The following is a 19,541-nucleotide window of genomic DNA, read 5'->3' on the forward strand; positions in this document are numbered from 1 at the left end:
AAACTGCCATTATGATGTTACAGAGCATAATTCCATTTTTCTGCATTGTCTCCGGAGCGTTAGCAGGTAAACAGTATTACACGATCTAACCTTTATCTGTCATCTTTCAAACATTACAGTGTTGTAAATGTCTGTGGTACAGGTTGGTCATTTGTCCTACCTACCTTTCTCCATTACCCCTCACCGTTAAAGTGCGATCAATGTGCAACATACCTCTCTATATTTCTCTTCACCATTACAGTGTGACTAATTGTCCAGCCTACTTTACTCTATTACCGAGTATTCCTTCATCATTACAGCTGGCTAAATCTCCAACCCTAGATAAGTCTTTCTGTAATTATTTACCAATACAAGTGTCGATGTCTGGTCTATGATTTATGCCACTTCTTGTAAACAAACAAACGCTTTTGGTTGAATATAAAGAGATGAAGATTAAAAACAGATATTTATTAATGTTTTAAGAACACGACTTATTTTAATAAATTTTAATCGACTTTTACCACCAGAATTAATTCACAAAATCATAGTGATCGAGATACCGTATTTTCACATCAAATAAGTCATCAACAATTTACTCTTTTATATATTGTAAAAATACCAATTTTATCAAATAGTGAGCCAGACATTTTCTATCAAATGCTGGTGGTCGATTGTATCGATTTGGTCCTAGCTTTCTAACGGCATTGTTTTCCAATGTATGACGTATATCGAGATGAATTACAGTAGTTCCTTTTCTCCAATTTTCTTTAAAAAAAAGTTCAAGTCAAATTTAGTCCGGGGTATTTACAGTCGGTATATTCTTTATACAATCCTTGTTTCAATTTGCTGAAAAAAATTAGCATAACATTTTACAATTTTGAAGCATGTACCTATCGATATAGAATGGAAATAAGGAAAATCTATCAAGTATGAAAGTTAAATCTACTACTCTTTATAATCATCAATATAATCATTACTTCATGCATTGTCAGTGTCATATTGAAAAACAGTTTTCTTTCCAGATACGTTCTTTAATTAAATATGTCTTACTTAACTTCATGGTTTAAAGGCAAAATTAGCATTCTTGTTCACATAGTCACCGGTCATTCATTTTAGTTTTGACCAATACGGTATGTCCGTGTCTCAACTCACTGGCGATATGTTTTCGCAGTCTTAGATGCCAGAATAGTCGTATAAACTTCGATTTTACTGATTTGTTCTATTCCCGATTGTGACATTTTGACTCAGTGTGGATTCTCATGGCGGATGATGCATGCATAGTAGGAGATGCTTACGCTGTTGACACACCCGGTCTCGCTCCCTCAATGCGCTGTGGACACACTCGATCTCGCTCCCTCAATGTTTGATTGTGACCTTCGTTTGTCTTCTTAATCCATTTATGATATTTTGAAATCGGTATACTCCTGATTCCTTAATTCAAATATACATCATATGCAAAACACTATCAAAGGTTATTTCCGAAAGCCTAAAATTGACTCTTTAATCATACATTGTTACGGATTGCTCCCCTAACTGTAAAATAGTATTAGTTCCTTTCAACGGAAAGCAAAGATGAGAATCAATTTTGCCGTGTAGATTCTCACGTCATATTTATATAAATGGCTTTATTCGATAAAGCTATGGAGTTTTACCAGGAAGGGTTATATATTATCTGTATCAATTGTAATTCAAAAGTCAAAGATCATAACATCATAGTTATAACACATACTATATACGGGTTTTAACTTTTACACATACTAGTATCATGAATTATATGCTTCTCAATTCGTTCATTGTTTTAGTTTACGATAAGGATGTATCTGTGGTTTTAGTTTATGAAAAAAACAAGTTAAGAGGTCTCGTTATAGGTAACATACAAAAGTAATTCACAAGATTTAACAGACAAAGCCAAAAAAAAAACCCACACAACATTTCAAACTGTAAATATATAATGATCCATATGTGCGAGTCTAGTTACACAGCATGAAGATGGAAAATATATCATACTGTTTACTGTTTTATAGATCCAAATCATAAGAAACTTAAGAATATACTGTACTTAATTATATTTATTTACAGATCCAAACTGTTAGAAACTTAAGAATATACTGTTTTTAATACTGTCATTTGATTTTCAGTTGATGGGAATTGGTCTGCCTGGGGATCCTGGGGTGGATGTTCACAGACATGCGGATCCGGCACTAGATATAGGTCAAGGTCTTGTTCAAATCCGTTTCCCTCTTTCAATGGAGCAGATTGTGTTGGTGATACACAGGTGTCACAAACATGTAATACGAATACTTGTCCAGCGGGTAAGTTGACAAATGTGCACTATGTATCCTTGCTTCTAGATATGATTATGGAATCGTGTGATGGGCGCGCGTGCATTTGTAACAATCTTGTTGACGAAGAAAAGTTTGGAGTTCCTGTTTTTCCAATTTTTCCACTTCCACGTTTGTCTATTTATATTTGTGATATTTCAGCAGACATCGGTATAATACGTTGATATTTCAGTAGACATCGGTATAATACTTTGATATTTCAGTAGACATCGGTATAATACTTAGATATTTCAGCAAACATCGGTATAATACGTTGATATTTCAGTAGACATCGGTATAATACTTTGATATTTCAGCAAACATCGGTATAATACGTTGATATTTCAGTAGACATCGGTATAATACTTTGATATTTCAGCAAACATCGGTATAATACGTTGATATTTCAGTAGACATCGGTATAATACTTTGATATTTCAGCAAACATCGGTAAAATACTTTGATATTTCAGCAGACATCGGTATAATACTTTGATATTTCAGCAGACATCGGTATAATACGTTGATATTTCAGCAGACATCGGTATAATACGTTGATATTTCAGCAGACATCGGTATAATACGTTGATATTTCAGCAGACATCGGTATAATACTTTGATATTTCAGCAGACATCGGTATAATACTTTGATATTTCAGTAGACATCGGTATAATACTTTGATATTTTAGCAGACATCGGTATAATACTTTGATATTTGTGATTGTAATATAATGTTTGATTGTCCCTTGGTATCTTCTTCCTTTTAACAGATGAAAATAACACTTTTGTAGTAAATTCTCTTATTATAATAGATTCAGAAACCGAGTTATGTCCCAAATGGCAGTTCAAAACGTGGAAAGGGGAAATTATAATTTATTAATGGACACAAACACAACTATAGAAAAATGACAGACAAACAGTCCAGAAAAAGTTTAAAAGAAGAAAAAAGGTTATCAGGATCTCCAGAAGGGTCAGCAATTCCCGCTCCACTGATGGTACATGAAGTACGTGTTGATCATCACAATTCAAATATAAGAATAAGAGGCATCTGAAAAAAATCATTGATTGATAATTTCACCAATTCTTGATCATATTTGTTTTACACAACTTAACAGAGTTCAACATGGTGAATGCCATTTAGAACCCTTTCGATACACACGCTTTTACTTATTAAAAACATGGAAGGACATTGGTTAAGTTTTTCTGATTTTTCGAATGATAATTTTCGCTTTTGTCTTTTCCAGTTTATTAACATGTATGATTATCTATTTGTGATTGTGAGTTTAAGCTTCATACTTTTTTTTGTGTAAGACACAGTCGGCTGAATGGCTGAACAACATGTCTTGTTTCTTATCATAGACATTTCTTGTCGGAAGAAAAATGCAAAACCGCAGATCGAATTGAAACTTTTAAAAAAGTTGTCAATAATTCATATCATTGACTCGCATTGGTTGATCCGTGGATTTACTGACAGTGTTGTCTGAATCAGTATAGTTGTGATCCTTGGATTTACTGACAGTGTTGTCTGAATCAGTATAGTTGTGATCCTTGGATTTACTGGCAGTGTTGTCTGAATCAGCATAATTGTTATCCGTGGATTACTGACAGTGCAAAACCGCAGATCGAATTGAAACTTTTAAAAAAGTTGTCAATAATTCATATCATTGACTCGCATTGGTTGATCCGTGGATTTACTGACAGTGTTGTCTGGATGACTATTATTGTGATCCGTGGATTCACTGACTGTTGTCTGAATCATTATTATTGTGATCCGTGTATTTACTGACAGTGTTGTCTGAATCACTATAATTGCTATACGTTGATAAACTTAAAGAGTTGTCTGAATCACTATAATTGTGATCCGTGGATTTACTGACATTGCTGTCTGAATCACTGTAACTGTGGTACGTTGATAAACTTAAGGTGTTGTCTGAATCACTATAATTGTGATCCGTGGATTTACTGACAGTGTTGTCTGAATCAGTATAGTTGTGATCCTTGGATTTACTGACAGTATTGTCTGAATCAGTATAGTTGTGATCCTTGGATTTACTGGCAGTGTTGTCTGAATCAGCATAATTGTTATCCGTGGATTTACTGACAGTGTTTTCTGAATCACTATAATTAAGATCCGTGGATTTTCTGACAGTGTTGTCTGAATCAATATACCGGTAGGTGTGATTCGTGGATTTACTTACAGTGTTGACTGAATCACTAAAATTGTGATCCGTGGATTTACTTACAGTGTTGTCTGAAGCACTATAATTGTGATCCGTGGATTTACTGACAGTGTTGTCTGATTCACTGTAATAGACTATTTTCATATTACCGACTTTTGACTCCGGATTATATAATTTGTCGACTGGTTACCTTGGACATCATGGTACTCGGTCAAGTAAGAGCAACCAAAATAAGTAAAATCAAACATATAATCGGTGTAATTTGAGGGGAAAGTTTACTGTTTTCCGATGATTTTGTAGTGAAAAAAAAGGTTAAGCAGGTAATTTCCTCCCAAAGTTGTACCGATTGAACGCTTGGTTTAACTTCTTTACCTTGCTCTTACTTGACTTGGTACCATGATGTCCAAGGTAACCAGTCGACAAATTATATAATCAGGAGTCAAAAGTCGGTAATATGAAAATAGTCTATTGTGATACGTTGATAAACTTAAAGTGTTGTCTGAATCTATAATTGTGATACGTGGATTTACTGACAGTGTTGTCTGAATCAGTATAATTGTGATCCGTGGATTAACTAACAGTGCTGTCCGAATGACTATAATGCACAACGTATGTATTGCCACGAATAAATACTGTTATTTATCGGTGTTCCCACTGTCTGCATCACTCTTCGCAGCTCTTCGTAAAATTGTATATCATGGCTTTGTGACGTCAAATATGTTGACCTGGCCTTAATAACTTTGACCCGTATATATTATTGACGTAATATTAATGATTATCGCACCGCCGGTAAATTATCACGTTGTGATTGGTTTAACGCCGTCACGTGCTGACCCCTATGGATCTGTAGGGTGTTAGTAAATTTCATAGGGGGTTCATGACGTCACGTCCACAGTTAATAGTGACGTCATCTATTAATGTTGTTGTGTTTTATTGTTTATTTCTCTACAAAACACAGCGGAAAAAAGTCTCGCGGGCGATAAATTCGTTATACGGTTAACTACTGACCCCCTACGGACCATAGAGGGTGAATAAAATCCATAGGAGATTCGGCCTTCGGCCTCACCCCCTTTGGATTTTACTAACCCTCTATGGATCCGTAGGGGGTCAGTAGAGAAACATATAACTTATAATGAACCGACGTTGATAAGTTTGACCCGAAGTTATCACATCATCTTCTGGTTTGCTGGTGAAACAAAGAAAAACGCTTGTTTCTTTAATGCAAATACAATCTGATAAATCGATTATATTATGGTTGTCTGCATATTGATATTGTAAAATATCATCTGCTCGACACAAAATGGAGCCTTTTTATAAACTCGTTCGCTGATCTCACTCGACAAAAAACTTCATATTGTGACTCGCAGCTGATATTTTTCAATATTAATATGCAGACAACCTGATAATCGTTACATATCCTCCTTGTCTTTAATATGGGGTTCCATTCGAAAGATTACTAATTTGAGATGAAGAACACTAATAAAAGCACTGTTCCTTTGCTTTTAGTGTGTTTTTTTGCTGTGCATGTACTAATTTTGTGTCATGGATGGATACCCCATATCCTTTGTTTTTCTATAATAGTATATACATAAACATTCTCCAGTGAAACTTTAAGGAAATCTTGGTTCTTATTTCTATTGAGTACTTATATCTATTTAGTGAATGGTGCGTGGTCTGACTGGGGTGACTGGGGGGACTGCTCTAACGCATGTGGATCAGGATCTAAGACAAGAACCAGGGACTGTACAAACCCAACTCCCATGTATGGTGGATCAGATTGTTCAGTCTCTAACACAGAGTCACAAAGCGACATTTGTACAGGACCATGTGCAGGTAAGTCGATCGTACTGATATATTTATACTAGCATGCTAAATACTTAACAGAAACATTAGAACATTATAACCAAATTTATATTTAGCTAAAACAGTATCAAGAAATAGAATTGATTTAAATGCCTTTAATTTCACCAGGTATATTCCCGAAAGATCTGTTCAGAGTTACCTGGTAACTAGAAAGTGTAATTCAAAACATATTAGTTATATCAAAATCTATAATATACGTTAGCCTCGAGCATAACTGAAGAGCCATTACCTGTCGAAATCCGCATCTGGTGCAGTAAAATTAGAACCTGGTTTTACAAGTCAGGAACAAACAGTAATTTTACACTCGAAACCGTTTGCCATTTTAAAATTCAAAAATGATGGCCGCAATAGCTACCAAACGTTGACATAATCATTTTATACCTGTGTTATTTCACGTCGTATAAAAGAGGTTACAACACAATATTATAAGCTTAATTTTATATGCTTATGGGTTTATGTTGAGTGTGTAAGTACTATCAGAGTTATACAAAAAAAAACCTATGAAACCAATATAAATATATGATACCAATATGAACATATAATACCAATATAAACATATCATACTAATATAAACATTAGATTTAAATATAAACATATAAAACAAAATAAAAATGAAACCAAAATATACTTATGATACCAACATAAACATTTGATACCGATATGAACTTGTGATACCAATATAAACATTTGATACCAATATAAACTTGTGATACCAATATGAACATATGATACCATCATAAATATATAAATCCATTATGTACATATGACACCAATATAAACATATACCAATATAAACTTATGAAAGCAATATAAACGTATGATAACCATATTAACATTTGATACAAATACAAACGTGGGATACTAATATAGACATATGATACCAATATATACTTTTGATACCAATATAAATGTATAATAACAAATATAAACATATGATACCAATATAAACATTTGATACCAATATAAATTATAATACCATTATAAACATTTGATACCAATATAAACATTTGATACCAATGTAAACATTTGATACCAATATAAACATTTGATACCAATGTAAATTATAATACCAATATAAACATATGATACCAATATAAACATTTGATACCAATATAAACATTTGATACCAATGTAAATTATAATACCAATATAAACATTTGATACCAATATAAACATTTGATAGCAATATAAACATTTGATACCAATGTAAATTATAATACCAATATAAGCATTTGATACCAATATAAACATTTGATACCAATGTAAATTATGATAACAATATAAACATATAAAACCAATATAAATATAAATATTGGATAACAACATAAACGTGTAATATCAATACAAACATATAATCCCAATATATATATAAAAAATGATACCAATTTCACGGTAGGTATAGTGTCCCGCGGAGATCATGTTTTGTCGAGTGAATCGGCCCTCTTTTTTCGAGTGTAGATCAGGTTTTTTCGAGTGATATAACATACGATCGATCAATTTACTGCTATTTCGCCTATATAATAGTTTTATTCATGACTGTCCATCTTATTCTGAATACTAAACATGTTTTGAGCACAAACGAGGCACAATTTTCTTATAGTTCACTAACAATTCAGTGTTTTACATTGTCCGTGTTTTTTCGAGAGCAACATTTAAAACGTCTGGGTTTTTAAACAAATAGTCCGGGTTTTTCAAAGAAAAAAATGTGAATAAGAAAGAAGGAATTCTTTGGCTTAAAAACTTACTTTTTCTAGTTTGTAACTGTAATTTAGCGAAGGGCAATATTATATATTCCTAATAAGTAACAAAACATATAACTATGTTGATAAAATTAAACCCTTTTCAATTTAATGATAAATTTCTGTTCTGAAAACATTTTACCATAACCTTGCAGCATTAAGATATATTAGAAATTACTGGATTATTTGTAAAACTGTCTTTAGAACCGAGAACAGGGGGACTCATAATCTTTTCAATATCCTTTCATGCTATAATATGTTTTACAGTAAATAATAGTTTATGAATTTTATATATTACAGTGGCGACACCTGGAGTTTTAAAAAAAGGGTTAAGAAAACAAAGGGACAGAAGTTATGAATTCAGTAAAATGTAATATACCACAAATATTCTACTAAGAGAGGCCTGGGACCATCCAAGTCCTCCTCCCCCCCCCCCCCCCCAAAAAAAATTTAATTAAAATACACTTATTCCGCCCCTTTACAATTTCCTATTGACAAACATTTTGAATTGAATAGAATATATGATAAACAATGAAATAAATAATAACATACGCTTGATCATACTCCTCATCACAGTAGTAGCATTTGAAAATTGTTCTTGTTTTCCATTCATAGAACGATAAAACAAATTATCGTCAAGACAAATAATAAATGAAACATCTAGGAAGTATTTTCTGTTAAAAAAAATACACATACCGCTTGACGCACACAATGTACGTACGCCTCAACCCAACATTGTACTGCTTGATACTTTAGTCTGGGAAAACCTGATTTATCTATTAGTTGTTACTGGCTTTGAACTAGCTTCCATTTACTTTGTATCTTTTGTTTTTATGTTAGGTGTTTTGTCTGTGCTTCGTACCGATGTATCGAGTAAAGCCATTTGTAACTGATTTTTACAGTTTGTTTTTATGTTGTGCTGTAACACCACTGTCCAACGTTATGGGGAGGGTTGAGGGCTTACAAACATGTTTAACCCCGCCACAGTCTATATATGCATGTCCCAAGTCAAAATAAAATTGAGAATGGAAATGGGGAATATGTCAAAGAGACAACAACCCGACCAAAGAGCAGACAACAGCCGAAGGCCACCAATGGGTCTTCAATGAAGCGAGAAAATCCCGCACTCGGAGGTGGTCCTCAGCTGGCCTCTAAATAAAATTGTGGGCTAGTTCAGTGAAAATGGACGTCCCACTAAACTCCAAAACATATAAATGAACTAAACTTAAAAAAACATACAAGACTAACAAAGGCCAGAGGCTCCTGACTTGGGACAGGCGCAAAAATATAACATGTATTTCAGTGGTTGTCGTTGGTTCATGTCCGTCATATTTGTTTTTTTTTGTACTTTGTATTATAAATTTTAGGTCGTTAGTTTTCTCGTTTTGATTGTTTCAATTTTTCATGTTAGGGTCTGTTATATCTGACTATAAGGTATAGGGTTTTCTTATTGTTGAAGGCCGTACGTTGACCTACATCTACTTTTATCCTCGTCATTTGAACTCTTGTGGATAGTTGTCTCATTGGCATTCTTACCACATTTCCTTTTCTTTATATATATGTCTGTGCTCACATTAATATTGTTAACAACACGAGTATTTACTGTATGATATCCATATTTGGTCGAATTGACATTGATATACGTATATTTGTATCGATACAACATGTATACCTGGGCGTTGATATACGGTGTACGTATGTTTGTATCGATACAACATGTATACCTGGGCGTTGATATACGTATGTTTGTATCGATACAACATATATACCTGGGCGTTGATATACGTATGTTTGGATCGATACAACATGTGTACCTGGGCGTTGATTTGTTGGATAGTTCCACCATATTTACATGGGCGTGGACATGTTTGGTCTATCCAAATATACCCATGCCGGTGTCCATGCAACTTATAAGATGTGGCAAACAATAATATATACAAATGTACGATGCTTTTTACGAATGTAGATGTTACGTACTACAGTATTATCAAACTGGTAAAATGCATTGGTTTCGTGCTTTGAAAAGTACTTTATTTGAACCTTTTGATATACATTTCCTTTGACATTTGCATTGGTATTTGTATAAAAATAGCTTTATTCTATATCTTGGAATACAAACATTGTAAAGCTAAATTAAACATTTAGAACACAAAATAATGTAAGGGTGATGATTTCTTTTTATCACCAATACTGACTTGCCTTGTATGATCTTGTATATTAAGTTTAAGCATCTATTTCACGTCTTACAAAAAAGGAAGTCTGCCTCATTTTTAGACATATACCGCGGTGGTCACCTCAATACCAGTCTGTTTATTAATATTTTTGATCATATTCACTCGAAAAAACGTGGTCACACTCGAAAAAAAACAACGTTAAAATCACTCGAAAAACAGGCGGACACTATACCTACCGTGAATATAAACATGTGATACCGATATAAACATATAATACCAGATTAAATATGTGATACAAATATGAACATATGAGACCAATAAATAAAAATAATTGATACCAATATAAATTTTTAAAAAAAATGCAACATACAGACTTCAAAAACAAACTATGTCCATATAATATCTGAAGCTCTTAGTCTTATAAACATTGTGAAACAATTAAAGACTCAATTCTCCAAATATCGAAAAACATATAGATGCAATATACAGCAACTTATGACGTAGGATCTGACATGGGACATGCATATGCAAATTTGGCGGGATAAGACTAGTTTTAAGGTCACAACCCCCATGTTTAGTCTCGATCACCAGAATAATAAAAACTTATATTAAGATAATATTTTTGAAAAAGTATTTTTTTTGTTGATTTTTAATCGATATTGATCGTGAAAGATCAGGCATCGCATTATTTTGATCGTGAAAGACAAGGCGTGTCCATACTGAATGACCAGAAAATGCCAACATTACGGAACATTAAACAACTTTCATACAAATGGGCGTTTTAGCTAGCTAGAAAACCAGGTTTAACCAACTATTTTCTTAAGAAAATGCATGTGCCAAGTCAGGAATATAACATTTGTTTTCCTGCGTTTTTTTTAAAACAATGTTTTTTTTCTCAATTTTTACAAAAATCAACAAGGTTTTTCGTTTTATAGATATGATTTTGCATAAAAACTATTGGAAATCAGATGAGACAATATTAAATTTTCATAAGATAAAACTTATGCAGGACGGACAGACGGACTTATATTATTATAAGGCAACTAGTCGGTGAGGTATTATCAAATAATCAGATCCAATGGCATTAAACTATCAAAGCCGTATTCGTAAACAAAAATGAAGCGAAATAAGTCATTCAAATCCAATCTTTTGCTATAACAATTACAAAGAAATATTATCATGTGTTTAAAAAATTATTTGATCGTTTTCGTTGATTTTTGCAATGACGAATAAGCGGCAACAAATCTTTCACGATCCTTTTTTCACGATCATCAAAAAGCCGTACCCGATCTTTCACGATCCGAAATATCAAAGTTTTACAGATATTCCCATTTAACAAAGATTCTGATTAAACTAACACTAAATAGCTTTAAGAGCCATTTTAAACAGTAATATGGAACGATATTTTTCAGAGAAAAGTAGTTTATGCATTCAAATATGAAAAAAAATCATGTTTGTTTACATTTATATTTCTTTGAAATTTCGAGGAGCAATCTGCTTTTGTAGTTTTGTAGAAACGGTGTACTTTTAAACCTTGACTTTTCTCAAATACTGATCATATTATGTAGAACCATTTTGACAGACAGTTTTAAAATTACTTAATTAGCTTAATTAAAATAGTGTAAACCGGTATTAAAGGTTTGGAAGCTCTGCTTTTAAGGAAGTACGGTTGTGTATAGTGGTTTACATCCTTGTTCATTGGTCTCTTGGGTTCTCAATCATACCAAATCTCTTTATTTTATTAAGAGGAGCAACTTTGGACACCAGTAGATTGTAAAAAAATTCATTGTGTATGGTGATTTTCCCTTATTGAAATGTAGTATTTAAATTTAGTTGATGGTGTATGGGGTAGCTGGGGCTCGTATGGGGATTGTACTCACACATGTGGAGGAGGGAAGAAAGCTAGAAGACGTTCTTGTGACAATCCAGTACCATCAAATGGAGGAAACGACTGTTCAGGAGATACTTACAACATAGCAAGTTGTAACACAGGTGCATGCACTGTTCCTGCTCCAGGAACGTATGTTCAGGTATGTTTCAAATAAAAATCTTCGATTAGGAGGCATGAAATGAAGCTTAGAAATAATAAAACTAACTACAAATACTGCAACATCCGACACAGATGGATTTGAAGTCCGGTAAATAAATAAAATTTAATAAAAAAAAAAACCAACTGATAATTGATTATTGACTTCAAATATTGCACAAGGACGAGGTTACCAATCAATCATAAATTTACATACATTTGTTAAGACCGTATGATGAACTTTTGGATACAATTGTTTTAGATTGGTGCACATTCATCTTCATCTGATTTCTATCATGTCCTTAATATTTTTTTGTTAACATTTCAGATTTGTCCAACAGGATTTTTTACATGTGAATCTGGGATAGTTGGTTGCATCAATAATACATTACAGTGTGATTGTACCAACCACTGTTCTGATAGTAGCGACGAATCAACAACATATGCCTCGTGTCCAGCAGCCCCAACATGTAGAGGATGTGGTGAGTAACAATCTATGTAGTGTGATCACTAACCCCAACATGTAAAGGGTGATGTGAGAAACAACCTATGTTTTATGTGCAGCAACCCCAACATGTAAAGTGTGGTGAGTAACAATCTATGTGTTGTGTACAGCAACCCCAACATGTAAAGGATGTGGTGAATAACAATATATGTGTTGTGTGCAGCAACCCAAACTTGTAAAGGGTGTGGAGAGTCACAATCTATGTGTTGTGTACAGCAACCCCAACATGTAAAGGGTGTGGTGAGTAATTATCTATGTGTTGTGTGCAGCAACCCCAACATGTAAAGAGTGCGGTGAGTAAGAATCTATGTGTTGTGTCCACTAAACCCAACGTGTAGAGGGTGTGATGAGTAACAGTCTATGTGTTGTGTCCAGCAACCACAAGATGTAGAGGGTGTGGTGAGTAACAATCTATGTTTTGTGTCCAGCAACCCCAACATGTAGAGGGTGTGGTTAGTAACAATCTATGTTTTGTGTCCAGCAACCACAAGATGTAGAGGGTGTGGTGAGTAACAATCTATGTTTTGTGTGCCCCAATCAAAATATGATTGGCATAACTCAAAATGCCTAACCAGTGTGGTAAATTGAAATAAATAGCTTATTTAAATCCACTCTAATATATAATGGATAAAGGGACTAATAATAAGTTTAAAGTTAATAAGCTGTGGTATCATTGTCAATGAGGCAACTGTCAAACATAGATACAATGATGTAGATGTTAGTAACTATAGGTCACCGTTCGGACTTTTAAAATGAGTAAAACCCATACAGTTTAGTCAAATATAATTAAATGGCCCCGACATGACAAAATATAATCTACAATTCAATCGAATAACAGCAGACTGATTTATGACAAAACAATAAAAGAATAACAGATATAAAAACAACAACTAACGGCAGACCCAGAATTACATGGGGAGTCACATAAAGAATGTTTCAGGGGGTTGTTGAACAAGATTGCGAACGCTCAATCCTCCCCTAACACGGGACAGTAGTGTAACATCACAACTTAAGGTGGATTATTGGTATATATTTCCTCAGATAGAATTTTCTTATACTTTGCCAGAATGTAGATTTGTCCATGCTTTTTTCAAAAATATAATAAAAAGTATGTTTCACCGTGGTATTTTTCAAGTCGTACAAAATTGCCCAAATTTGCATAGATTGTTCATGAAAAAACACTTTTTTTGTGAATAAAAAGAAATCTATGAAATAGAATTATTTTGAAATAAAATATGAGAAGATTCTGTATATTTCAATTTTTTTAAGCCAATTTTCTCTATACTTTGAAATTATTTGCCCATTATACTCTATTTTTTTTTATATTTTAGCACCCCATTATTCTCTATTGTTTTTTTTTATTGGCATGTTTTTCTCTATTTTTTATATTTTTTGCCATTTATTCTGCTTTTTTGCCCATTATTCTGTTAACCCCACCCAGACACTCTGAACATCAAGGCAAAATCAAAAAGGGAAAGTCCATAAAAACTGACAAAATCAAACGCTATCAACCTACAGAACAAATGAAACATAACTGCCATATTCCTGACTTAGTAGATGCATTTTCCGAAGAAAATGGTGGGTAAATCAAAAAACAATTCTTTCATGCCATGCTCTATGCTCATTTTAAAGGGACATTAGCTGTTAAATTCATGCTCACCGATTTGACTCAAATTCTTATATCTGATTTATTACCTACTAAAACGTATATCAAACTTACAAAAAGTCTTAAGTGAACAATTAACAAGGCATGGAATCGATGATATGTATTCGGATTTCGTGTGTATTTTAGTCTAGACGCCATCTAATTAACCATCGAGGTGACCTCCGAAGACTACCGACGGTCATATAACCCGATGTAAACATAAATATAGATATAAATAGATCGCGAAATCAAGCAATTGGATTTTTCTTGGTCTGTTTGATTTTATATTATAGGTTAAAAATATATGTTAATCATCGTTTTCACCTGTATAAGAAAGAGTTTTTGTGGATCGAATCAGTCAACCAAATGGTTTACCCTTGTTTCACTTTCAATGTTGACATTCTTTTCCTTTTAATAGCTGAACATACCTCCCATCTCTAGCTAAGGGGTTAGATAGAAGGTCACATGAATACGGTTTCAATGCGCCAGTTCCGGGATACGGTGGTGAGTTGAATCTGTCATGTGACTTCCATCACCACGCGACTAAAATGTAGGCATCGTCACTTCCAATTCATGTTGAGCGAACGGGTGAAAAAGTTTGATCTTATACTGCACAAAATATTTGGAAAATTAAAATCTAATAAGTTGGTCACCCTCCCTTAAGTGGTACGGGAATTAAGATTACGTACTTACGGAACATAAATTATTTCTAAACTACCCTGCAGAATGACGATTCTGAAAGTGCTTGAAACTTAAATAGAGCAGGGATACAGGCGCGCCTTCTACTGGTAAATGAAGTCATAAAGGCGTGCAAATTTGACGATATTTTCCGGTAAAAGACATGATTCGAGAAATGGCCTATGAGGTCGAATTATTCACTTGCAAGTGAATAATTCACCAGCAATGTTTCTTAGCTCATTTTGACAAAATTGAACCAAACATGCAGGCTGGTAAAAGCGAATTATCATTTCACTATTTCACTTTCATAAATGATTGAACCAAAAGAATGCATATTTTGATTTTTTTTAACATCTCGTAGCTAATGCCCCTTTAACATGGATATGCTTTATATTTGTCAATATCTTTACACAGAGCGTAAGCGAGGTGTAAAATGTTGACAAATGGAATGCCTACCATATTGAAATAATAGAGCATGGCATGATAGAATTATTTCGATTCTAATAGGAAATTTAGAACTTTTGAACTTCAAAGCGGACTTATAATACACGTTCGAAAGGTAGTCATTTTGATTTGATGAAGCCAAAACTTTACAGAAAATCAACAGTTTGATATCCGGCGTTGTTCAAAATACAACTGATGTTGCAATTTCCATTGTGACGTCAATCACGTGCAACCCATGTTCTATTGGTAGTAGAACAAGGTTTTGCTTCCAAAACGAAAAAGAACGTCATATTAGAATCTTGTCCTTTTCTAGTCAAATTATATGACTTATGACATGTTTAACGTCGCACTGACGTCACAGTTATTATCAATAAACTTAAATTGAACGCAAGTGGTACATTGGACCTAGTGATCACAAACAACCCGTCACGCTTCACTCGTACCAAAGTAATACCTGGGTTGTCAGACCATGATATTGTCTTCAGTGAAATAGACCCCAAGCCTATATCAAGGAAGCAAAAACCAAGAAAAATCCCCTTATATAGGAAAGCAAATTGGAAAACTATCAAACAGGAAATGAATGAAACTCATCAGAAGGTCAAAGAATTAGCTGCAAATAGGAGTCCAGCGGAGGAACTCTGGTGACTGTTCAAATCCAAGCTTAACCAGAGTGTAACTACTCATATCCCGCATAAAACTGCAAAACAGAAAGATACTTAGATCGCCTCTCTTGGCTCACTCCGAATAAACGCAAGTTAATACATCGTCGAGACAGATTGTACAAAAAAAAAAGAAAAAGTCAGCTGATCCAAAACCACCTCAAAATTTAAAGAAACCAAGCAAATGGTCACGAGAGAACTCCGTCGAGCATACTGGAACTATATTGAGAACACAGTAACACCTAAAGAGGAAAACAATCAATACAGTAATATGAAACAGTTCTGGACATACATAAAACATAAACGAACGGAGAGCAGTGGAGTGGCACCACTACGTAGTGAGGGACTACTACACTCACACCCAGTAGACCAAGCAACCATCCTTAATAAACAGTTCCAATCGGCTTTCTCCACCAAGGATACATACAACCAGCATGAGTTTTCATCCCGATGTCAGATTTCAGGTAAATACTCTTCTGCTGAGGAACTTAACATAACAGAAAATGGAATATTAAAATTACTAACAAAAATTTATCCAAACAAGCATTATGTGAGTATTGCATGGCAATACATAGTCCCCTACCGGTTACAAATTCATTGTAATGGAACGAAATTCTAACTTGATCTATAACTTGTCATGGTGTAAACTATATAAAAATTTCAAGTCAAAATCTTCAAGCATGACGAAAAAAACTGTTGAAAACTGATTATTTAAGTGAATTTTCTATGTCCAAAGACCATAACTCTGCACAAAATTATCAGACTGGAACAAAATTCTAACTTGATTTGTAACTAGTCATGATAAAACTATATACTAATTATCAAATCAATATCTTCAAGAATGACAAACAAACCTACCACTAAATTCTTCAAACAATTTACCAAAGAAAAGGAAAAAAATCCAAAATGTCATTTTGTCTTTTAAAAATCTAATCTTTTAAAAACAGAGTTATTTCCCTTTGAACAGAAATTTACTAATTAATAAGTATTTCATCAAAAAATTTAATTCTAGGGAAAGGGCTTTAACTGAACAAAGAGAAAAGCTAAAATCGTGAAAATTGAACTTGACCTGTAACTTGTCATGATAAATCAATAAACCAAATATCAAATAAATATCTTCAAGCACGAAGAAAAAAGTCTGGAAAACTGATTTGCAGGACTGACAGATGGACAGACAGACAGACAGACAGACGGAGTGCAAACCTAAAGTCCCCTTCGACTTAGTCGGTAGGGGACTAATAAAGCAGCAGGACCCGACAACATAAGACCAAGATTACTAAAAGAACTGGCAACGGAAATAGCACCTTTACTTACACACATCTTTCAAACATCAATTGAAATAGTGGACGTACCATCTGACTGGAGGAATTCCAATGTTAGCCAAGTCTTAAAAAAAGGAAAGAGATATAGAGCAGAGAACTATCGACCAATATCTCTGACTTGTATATGCTGCAAACTCATAGAGCACATAATCACAAGCCATATCATGATGTGTTTCCCTCAGTTTTAGTTTGTAACCCGGATTTGTTTTTTCTCAATCGATTTATGAATTTCGAACAGCGGTATACTACTGTTGCCTTTATTTATAAACCATGCAGATCACCACCAAATTCTCTACCCATTACAACATGGCTTTCGCTCTAAATGATCTTGCGAAACCCAACTTATTGAATTTGTGGACGACATCACTAACAACATGAGTGCAGGTAAACAGACAGACGTACTTATTATGGATTTCTCTAAAGCATTCGACAAGGTCAGTCACAGTCTCCTCGTTCATAAACTCGAACACTATGGAATCTTAGGAAAGGTCTGAAGGTGGATTGCTAGCTTTGCTGTCACATCGGTCACAACTTGTAAGACCTATAACAGAATACGCCAGTCCGGTATGGGATCCTTACAAAAAAAAACAGAGATTGACCGACTAGAGATGGTCCAGAGACGAGCAGCACGATATGTGATGAATAAACACCATAATCAAGTGTGAGCAAGATGCTAAATCACCTAGAATGAAGATCTCTGGAACAAAGGCGAAAAGATGCAAGACTCACCATGCTTTTCAAAATTGTAAACGAGAAAGTTGCAGTGACAAAGGAAGGTCGTCTGATGCCACCTAAACGACTGTCAAGAAACATGCCTGATAGAAGCTTCCAAATTCCAGCAGCATCAAGTGATTACCGGAAATATTCTTTCTTTCCACGAACCATCAGAGATTGGAACACTCTCCCTCCTGGGGTTGTACCAGCAACGTCAGTCCAGGTTTTCAAAGCCTCGGTGACAAAGCTGAACTAAATTCAAACATTATGGGAGGAGGGGTCCGTATGCGCGCCGAAGTCATGGCAAAATATGCAGTTCGTTGATTGTGGCCATTATCCGGTAGAAGTAGAAGTAGAAGTACATGATTGAAGAATTTTAGTAAAACAACTTCTGACGCCAAATAATGACCTTATCATATCTCATATTTACTACAAACACATTTTGAAAATGATATAGATACATTAGGTAATTCTTTTTCAAAATTGTCATAAGCAATATATTTAACTAAAGCTTTAGCAACTTTGTGTTGAATGTCCATTTCAAGTCAAACATGTTACTTGTGACATGTTTTTAGCGTCGCATTGAAGTCGCAGTGACCTCACAAATTACAATTGTTTTGCATTGATGTGACTAGACGAAATTATCAATAAGATGACAAAAATACACCTTATCGCTAATTATTCCAATCCGGATAAGTTCTGAAATTACACAACTTTTTCATCCAGTTGAAGCTATCTGGCACCCTGTTGAAACAATGTATTATGCTTAAAACTTTTCAAAGAGACATGTTTAAACCATCGTAAACACCCAAACAAGAAATTGTCTAAGTGACTGTTTTTTCCGGATTGGACTAAATAGCGATAAGGTGTATTGAATGAGGAACAATGTTTTTATTGTTTTTTGTCCTCTTTGGTAAAAAAATGCATTTTAATGGTTTCGTTTTTGTTTTAGATGTAAAGAGTAGCTTAATGGTCTGTCTACTTTTGGGTTTGATGCGCTTTGTTGGTGAGAGGATTATGATTTGAAATTGTTATGAAATGTCCAGAATTATTGGCAGTGTGTGTAATGAACTAATTGATCATCACCTAAACTAATATGGTCAGATTTAATTTGGCTTAAATCTTTTTTGTATGAACCATTCTGTTGCAAGTGATTACTATTGCTGTGATAAAATTGGTACCATTTATGTTATTATAAAAGGACAAGTTATATTGACGTCTATAAGATTGGTATTTCACTTGTTCATGTTGATGTAGATAACTATTTGTAAACAATAAATGCATTTATATAA

The 19,541-nt window shown here is 34.0% G+C and overlaps 1 protein-coding gene across 1 annotated transcript; it reads left to right on the forward strand.

Moving 5' to 3' along the window:
- LOC127737415 (coadhesin-like) lies at positions 1 to 19,541 on the forward strand. The gene is made up of 6 exons (XM_052248067.1): positions 1 to 66; positions 2,118 to 2,291; positions 6,140 to 6,313; positions 12,090 to 12,286; positions 12,611 to 12,764; positions 19,202 to 19,541. Exons 1-6 carry the CDS (start codon positions 12 to 14, stop codon positions 19,273 to 19,275), a joined length of 828 nt encoding a protein of 275 aa, XP_052104027.1. The 5' UTR covers positions 1 to 11; the 3' UTR covers positions 19,276 to 19,541.

Source organism: Mytilus californianus, unplaced genomic scaffold (assembly GCF_021869535.1).
Source record: "Mytilus californianus isolate M0D057914Y unplaced genomic scaffold, xbMytCali1.0.p SCAF_4, whole genome shotgun sequence".
Taxonomy (NCBI): Eukaryota; Metazoa; Mollusca; class Bivalvia; order Mytilida; family Mytilidae; genus Mytilus; species Mytilus californianus.

Coding starts and splice junctions, on each gene's coding strand:
- LOC127737415 (XM_052248067.1), top strand. CDS start 12: ATGATGTTACAGAGCATAATTCCATTTTTCTGCATTGTCTCCGGAGCG. Junction 67..2,117: donor TGTCTCCGGAGCGTTAGCAG/GTAAACAGTATT, acceptor TTTGATTTTCAG/TTGATGGGAATTGGTCTGCC. Junction 2,292..6,139: donor TACGAATACTTGTCCAGCGG/GTAAGTTGACAA, acceptor ATATCTATTTAG/TGAATGGTGCGTGGTCTGAC.